Genomic DNA, 7990 nt, shown 5'->3' on the forward strand with positions numbered 1-7990 from the left:
AGCAGTGCGTGAGCTTGGCTCCATTGTAGCCAAGGGACATTGGCAATTCAGAGGCATAGGCTTAGAGACAGAGGAGGTGGGTAGTATATTACCTGAGGGTGCCATGACGCAGAGCTGAGACAGGTTGGCACAAGCGAGTTGATGCAAGTGCCAAATTAAATGGCATTTACCACTTCTGCTAAGCAATTTTATGGGTTTGTGTGTGGGTTTATGGGTGGCCATGTGGCTATGCCACTTACCATCTCATTCCCCTGCCTTCAGTTCAGTCCCTACGTGCACCTACATCCGGGAGTTTTGCTTCTTTGTGCACTAGGTCAGTACATTCCTGTAATTGAGTTCTATCATTAAGGATGGTGAGGGATCCTGATTGGAGTACCTGATCATGATCTACCCCTGTATTTGCCAACAGATCAGCAACCTTGTTGCCCTCTCTCTTGACATGAGTGAAGGTGATAGCTCTCCTGTTTTTTAGCCATTGCTCAATTAGTTCTAAACGAGCCACCAGTCTCCAACTAGTAGCCACTTTCGAAGCTGAGGTCCCTAGTTGTATTTGGGTAGCCATGTTGATGAGGATTTGGGAATCCCCTTCTATTATAACAGGGTGAAAATTATGTTGATGAGCCAGACACATTCCTTGCCATAATCCTTCCAGTTCTGCTGAGTTATTCGTATCCCAGCCAATTGATCCAAAGTATAGTAATAGAGGTTTGCCTTCATGATTCCTGAATATGCCTCCATATCCTACTTTGCCTGGGTTGCCTTTTGAGGCCCCATCAAAGTTTAGTTTGATCACATTTGTTGGAGGGGGATTCCATTGAGTGGATGGCCTAGTAGTGGTAGTGGAGATGTTGTGATCATCCTAAACCTGCGGAATCCATATATTCCAATTCTCCCAAATATTCTATTCCTGTGCCTGAGTGGGGAGGTCCTCTGCTTGCCATTTCTAGAGAGCCAAGGTTTCTTGAATGTTCTGGCAGAAATTGCTCCAAATGATGTCCAGGGGAGTGCATTGGTTTTTAAAGATTCTCTTGTTTCTTTCCTTCCAAATTGTCCATAGAAGTAGACCTGGTAGGATTGTCCATAGAGAATTTAGAAGCTTACTGTTATAGGGAGCAGGGGCCCAATTACGAATGGTACTTGTGATGTCCCCCAAGATTCTGCAAGCTCTTTGACACCTGAAGGTGAGTTTTTCCCATAATTGGTTGGCCAAGTTGCAAGAATCCATGAGGTGCTGAATGGTTTCGCTTTGCTGCTTGCAATTGGGGCAATATGAAGGTCCATGGAACCCTCTTTTAATGAGATTGTCCCATGTAAGAATTCTTTTATGATATAGCAGCCATGTGAAAGTAGATACTTTGGGCCATATTCCAGGGGTCCATATGCGTGCCCAAATGGGGTCCACTGGTACCTGTGCTTGTAGCATCAACCCATATGCCTCCTTTGTTGTGAATGTCCCTCGTGGGGTGTATCCCCATCTTAAAATGTCTTTCTTGTTTGTATATCTGATTTTCCTATTGGTGAGCTCCGTGTGCATTGCTTTGTAGTAGTCTTCCGTTTCTTGATGAATTATCTGTTCGGCTTTTTTCCATTGCCTGAATCCTTGATTGATGTATTGAGTCCAGTGCTGAGAGACTTTTTCACTCTGGTTAATGGCATTTTCCTCAAGATTTTGAGGAGGGATGGCTTCTAACATTTTGGGTCGTTGTTGCCATGAGTCAACCCAAAATCGGGCAGTGCCACCATCTCTTATCTCCCAGAAACTGTGTTGTTGTATTATTTCTCTATGCTATTTTGCTGCATTCCAAATTAGAGAGCCTGCATCAGTATTGGTGATTCTGATTAGCTCTTCCGACGGTCTATTATTCGCATATTTTGCAGTCCAAAGTTTGGCCCATGGTGTGTGTGGGCTTGATACCCATTGCCACCATAATCTTGCCCCCATCAATGCATTACTGTGCTGAGGATCCCACAATCCAAGGCCTCCCTGCTTTTTTGGTGTGCAAACTGTCGACCATTTTACTAGTGCCCATTTGCGATTTTTCCCTGAGGATCCCCAGAGAAAGTTGTGCTGCATGTCCTTGATCTTTTTGAGCACCCATTTCGGCACTACGAGAACTGAGAAGAGGTATAGAGGCATAGTTTGTAGTACAGCTTTGACCAAAACAAGCCTGCTTGCCATATTGAGGGCTCTGTAAGTCCATAGAGATAGGCGGCCTTCAATTTTCTCTAGGAGAAGCTGCCAGGATGCGTGCTTTATAGCAGAGTCTATCAGTGGTGCACCCAAGTATTTGGAGGGTAGATTGGCAATAGAAAAGCCTATGATTCGAGCAATGACTCTTTGGGTTGTAGGGGGAGTGTGAAAGAAGAAGATTTGAGACTTAACAGTGTTTATTGTGGTTCCTGAAGCCAGAGAGAAGGTATCTAATAGGGCTTTGAGAGAATGAGCTTCGTGGACTGAGGGGTGCCCAAACAACATATTATCATCCACGAATTGTTGATGAGTGATGGCAGATGTACCGTGGACAGAGATGCCTCTGAGGTCTTGGGAGTGAAGAGCATGCTTTATAAGGCGACCTAAGCCTTCTGCCATGAGGACAAAAAGAAAGGGAGAGAGGGGATCTCCTTGACGAATTCCTCTAGAGGGGGAGAAGGGGCGTGATGGGACACCATTAACTAAGATGGAGAAGAAAGTGGAGGATATTAGATTCATAACCCATCTAACCCAGGTCGGGCTGAAACCAAAGGCAGTGAGCATTTGTTTTATGTATGTCCAGCTTAATTTATCAAATGCTTTAGATAAATCAATTTTGAGAAGCATACCTGCCTGTTTGTTGTGCTTTAAGGAGTGAATGATCTCATGCGTCAGGATTATGCCATCAAGGATTTGACGTCCCTCCACGTATCCTGATTGTTCCTGCGAGATGAGTAATGGGAGCAGTGGCTTGAGGCGGTTGGTGATGACCTTCGAGATGATTTTATATATAACATTACAGAGTGCTATGGGTCTGAACTTCTCCGGAGTGCTTGGTTGTTCTTCTTTGGGGATGAGAGCTATGAATGTAGCATTTAGAGAAGGAAGAAGCCAGTGCATAGTTCTAGACTCATCTACTACCTTCCAGACCTCCAGTTTGATGAGATCCCAGAAGTGATGGAAGAAGTTGGAGGTGAAGCCGTCAGGTCCAGGGGCTTTCCCATCTTTCAGTTGAGTTGTTGCTGATTCTACTTCCAACAGAGTGACTGGTCAAAGTAATAGCTGATTGTGCTCTTCTGTGATGATTTTTGGTATATGCTGAAGAATTTTGTTTATAGCAGGTTGCCTATCTGTTAGCGGCTCTTGATGTACCATTTTAAAATGGGTGAGGAGTTCTCTCTCAATGTCTTCATGTTTCTCCAGTCATTCTCCCTGTTGATTCTGAAGATGTGCAATGGTATTATGCATTCTTCTCTAGATGGTGGTGCGATGAAAGAATTTGGTATTTCTTTCCCCCTCTTTTAACCATCTGATTCTCGATTTTTGTTTCCAAAGTATCTCCTCTTGCTTCCTTCTGTCTTCTAGCTGAGTGAGGAGATCTTGTTCTTGATTTGCTAGTGTTTCGGTTCTTCCGCCTTCAATAATTCTCTGCTGGAGTTCATTCATGCTTTGCTCAAGCATTTTTTGAGCTTGAAAAATGTTGTCGAAGGTGGAGTGATTCCATTGCTTGATTTGCTTTTTAAGATTCTTTAGCCAGTGTTGGAATTGATACATGATTGACCCTTCAGGAGGAGTGAAGTTTTCCCAGGCTGTGTTGACTATATTTTTGAAATCTGGATGTGAGAGCCAGAAAGTTTCAAATCGGAAAGGTTTTCTGATAGAGTCTCCTGGTCTTTTCCATTGAAGTGAAATGGGCCAGTGATCTGAGCCTGACAGGGGTAGGATTGAGGCTATGATGTCACCTCCCAGATGTATGGAATTGTCTAAAATTAGAAATCTGTCCAGCCGAGATGCAATTTGTTGGGATCCTGACCTTTTGTTATTCCAAGTATAGATTCCATTATTGAATGGCAAGTCTATCAACCAGTTATTTTGTATGTAATCTCTGAAGCATCTACTTTCATTGTCCAACTTGACTTTGCCGCCTTTTTTTTCCTCCAGTTTAGTAATCATGTTGAAGTCCCCGCCTGTAATCCATAGTGGGTGTGTTCTGGTGGAATTGAGAGCTTCCAATGTGTTTAGTAGTGCAATCTTTTGCATAGAGTCCTGAGGGAAATATACATTTGACAGATGACCATGTATATTGGTTCCTATGATGTGAAAAGTGGCCTGTATAAGATGGTGGGAGGCATGAAGTTCTGTGAGTGAAATAGTTTGTGTATTCCAAGCGATGGCAAGTCCTCCCGAAGCACCATATGCATCTACCGTAACGGTTTGACATCCCGACCAAGCTTTGGATAGAATAGAGCCCAATGTTCGATTGTTGCATTGTTTTTCTTGCATGAAGAAGATATGGGGGATTTCATGCTGTATCATGTTTTTTATCATTATGTATTTCCCATGACTATTGAGTCCTCTTAAATTCCATGAGATGATCTTCATGGTTGACTGGTGGGTAACGATCTGTAATACTTGGTTAGCTTGGAGCATCTGCCTGACTCCATTAGCATTTCCCCAATGAGGATGGTACATTGCAGATATGTCTTTCTGCCCCTTTTCTTTCCATCTTTGTTTGTATTTTTCCCATTCCAGTTGCTTCCTGGTTGTATGCCTAAGGTTCTCTGCTGGTGCACTCTTGAAAGGACTACTTCCAAATTTTCGAGTTGCCTATCCAGTATTTTGTCGAACTCCTTCTTTTTGCAAGCTTGTTCAAGACTGAAGATGTCTAGGTCTCCTAGATCAAAGCTCTCTGGTTCTTCTTCCATATGACTTTGTTGGCTACTCTCTGGCATTGAGTTATTTGTTTTGGTTGGATCTGATAAAAAACTGTCAATATCCATTCCTTTCACTTGCCCTAGGACTGTATCTTTCTCTTGGAAGGGGGTGGATTGAGAGGCTGCTTGCTTTTGATCAATTTTTTTAGCCTGCAAAGGAAGACTAGACTCGTTGAGTTTAGGTGAGGTGGATGGCATGGTGGATGGCTCAACCGTTTTGGACATATCGGATTCTGGCATGGTGTGGTGTGATAGAATATCAAAGCTGTTACTGGTGGAGGGTGCAGAGAAGGTGGGCAGGGGGTTTTTGGGACCATGAGGGGGATTTTTGGTGTGCTTCTTTTGATTTTCAACTTTGGTGAACCCTTCATAATCAGATTTTTCCGAGTGGTTAGTGGTTTTGGAGGAGGCATTTAAGGGACAGTCATGGAATAGATGGCCATGAGCATGGAATTTTCTGCATCTAAAGGGCACATGTTCATAATCTATGGGTTGTATCCATTCAAAATCATCATGAAGAAGGCTTACCGAGTCTGTGAGGGCATTGCCGAGTCGCATGTAGATGCATATGCGAGCATATGAGGTGTACCTTCGATGTTTTGTTTCCTATGCGATCTTTATGAATTCTCCTAGCCCATTGCCTATGGCTTTGAGCGATTCTTCATCCCAATATTCCAGAGGCAAGGAGTACATTCGTATCCAGACTGGCGCCCAGCTGAAGTCTTCCTTATCTGGATTGAATCTTTCAATCCAATCCCTTAGATACAGACCCGCAGCATTGAAGAAATAAGGGCCGCCATCTATGATTCGATTCCTGTCTTCGATGCAGTTGAAGATAGCCGTGAAAAATCCTTTTGGACCTAGCTGTAGGGTAACATGTCCTTTTGGTTTCCATTTTGAGGTAATCCATCCTTGCAGGGCTTTCTCGGTTGGCCAGTAACCAATGAATTTTCCGATGAGCGCATGATCCTTCATAAACTATATTTGGGCATTGATTCTATGGCTTGGTAGGTCGATCTTGGGGCGATCCACTACGATAGGCTTGCATGTGGATGATGTTGCCTTCATGGGTTCTTCGGGTCCTGTGGAGGTCTTCTCCTTCCCTTTGTTTAGATCTTCTGCCTCCTGCTGTTGGGCAGGTTGGTTCTGCGGCTGTTCTGTTTTCCCGGACAAGGACTTTTCAGTTTCATCATTATTCCTGTTTAGGCTGTGACTATCGTTGCTGCCTATGGGGGGAGGCCCTGTGGCCTCCCCCATCTGAATGTTCATTATTTGGACTCTATCAGTGTGACTAAGCCCGTGCTTGAAAGACTGCGTCACTTCTCTGAAGGCCTACCGCACCTGTTCTACTCCCGTGGAAGGGTTTGTTAGAAACCCTCGACTGCCATGTTTTCTCAGTCTCCCTCACCTTCTTCCTTTCTTTTATATTATTGAGAATATTGAGAATGCCACTATAGGAATTATAAGTTAGAATGAAATTTTATTTTTATTTAGACAAATCTCAAGTAGTTTCATTTATATTTCCATTCGATGACATTGACTACTATTTGCTGAGAGATTATTGTATGAACTAGGTAGTTTTATCTCGCATTGGCACCATTTCCTTATCATTTCTTTCTTTGATGAGTATTTATTAAAGAAAAGATTAAATATACATTATTTTCTCTAATTATTTAAATATTCAAGTCCTAGAAAATCAACTAAATATTTACTCATTTTAACAATTATTTTGTTTATTCACTCATTTCTTCTCATCCTCATCTCTCTTTCATCGTACATGTAGTTTACAAAAATTTCAATTTTTTTTATCTAGATAGATATTAGTTTATTTTTCACACTTTCTTATGTGATGATAATTCAATATCTCACAACATTTAAAATCAAGAATGGTACCAGGCCATGATTTTGATGGGTCTCTTATCCCAAATGGTGTGAGGTCTAATTAGGATCTAATACTACAGAGAACCCTTGTAACTATTGTTTGGTCATTAATAATTATCAAAAAAATAGTATTACATACCTTCCCTCACAAGTAATGAACTTGTGTACAACAACCAAAACATCCCTCAATTCCTCATTTAACCATGATTGTGGAATCTCCTTTCTCCAATTGGTGTTTTTTTTGTAGTGGCAGTAAATATCAATTCCAGTTATTCCTTTAAACCCTCATTCATCAAAACTAGTGTTCAACCTCCTTTGGTGGCTTGATAGAATTTGATATAGAATCCTTAGATACTAGGTGAATATTATTTCCTACTTGGAATATATACCAATCAAAGATCTCAACAATTGCCCTAGTAGCTTTATCATTATATATCTATAACTTCTCAAAGAAGGAAAGAAATCGTGTTTCATGAAATATTTTTTTTCTTTTAGGATTTTTCTTGAAGTATTTTTCTCCATTTGTCTCCTACCTAATCACTTCACCACACTTCATGATGTTATATTGTGGAGGTATATTTTACCATACTTTGTTCATTGTTCACAATGCCAAAGTGAAAGTGAGATGGTTAGGGGATTGCAAGTGATATGGATGAAAATTAATTGGTGGTCTCAAAGTGGCATAATCATGTGTAATCACGTTTTTGTATGGTACAAATGAAAATGGTATTAATATCCAATGTTAGTCATGGTTTTACTACTGAAATTGTGTGGCAAAAGGAAACAATAATCTTTTTCAATTTGAATCCCTAGGTGATTCAAATATACCAAGTCATGGATATAAATTAAAATCATATTGAATCACTAATTTTAGTAAAAGTATATAATGGTAAGGATTTAATCAAAGTATAACATGGTGAGTGTAATTGTAGTACGAAACAATACATAAAATGATGACGCAGTAATGCACATAGAACACTAAAGGTGTACTATGTTTCATTTCCACATAGTTCCCAAGTTTTAATGAAAATTTATATAAAGAAAATCTCATATCTCTATTTTAGTTTCCCCTTATCCTTTATCTTTACTTAGTCTTGCATGTGCCAAGAATATTTCTATTGGAATGTGTATTTGTGGTGTTAGGATAAAGACTTTTGAGCCACACTTGGAATCTTGATATATGAACTTTTATTTTGAACTTTTG

The 7990-nt window shown here is 40.9% G+C and overlaps 1 protein-coding gene across 1 annotated transcript; it reads right to left on the bottom strand.

The window, feature by feature from the left end:
• Positions 1 to 5511: 5511 nt before the first annotated feature.
• LOC149193251 (uncharacterized) lies at positions 5512 to 5880 on the bottom strand. The gene has a single exon (XM_089407263.1). The coding sequence runs from the start codon at positions 5878 to 5880 to the stop codon at positions 5512 to 5514; it is 369 nt and encodes a 122-aa protein (XP_089263389.1).
• Positions 5881 to 7990: the final 2110 nt, after the last annotated feature.

Source organism: Pinus tabuliformis, chromosome 2_2 (genome assembly GCF_031772625.1).
Source record: "Pinus tabuliformis cultivar Carrire ecotype Pingquan chromosome 2_2, CPIR1, whole genome shotgun sequence".
Classification (NCBI taxonomy): domain Eukaryota; kingdom Viridiplantae; phylum Streptophyta; class Pinopsida; order Pinales; family Pinaceae; genus Pinus; species Pinus tabuliformis.

Bases quoted from the DNA above. Each gene is read 5' to 3' on its own strand.
- LOC149193251 (XM_089407263.1), bottom strand. From the start codon at position 5,880: ATGAAGGATCATGCGCTCATCGGAAAATTCATTGGTTACTGGCCAACC.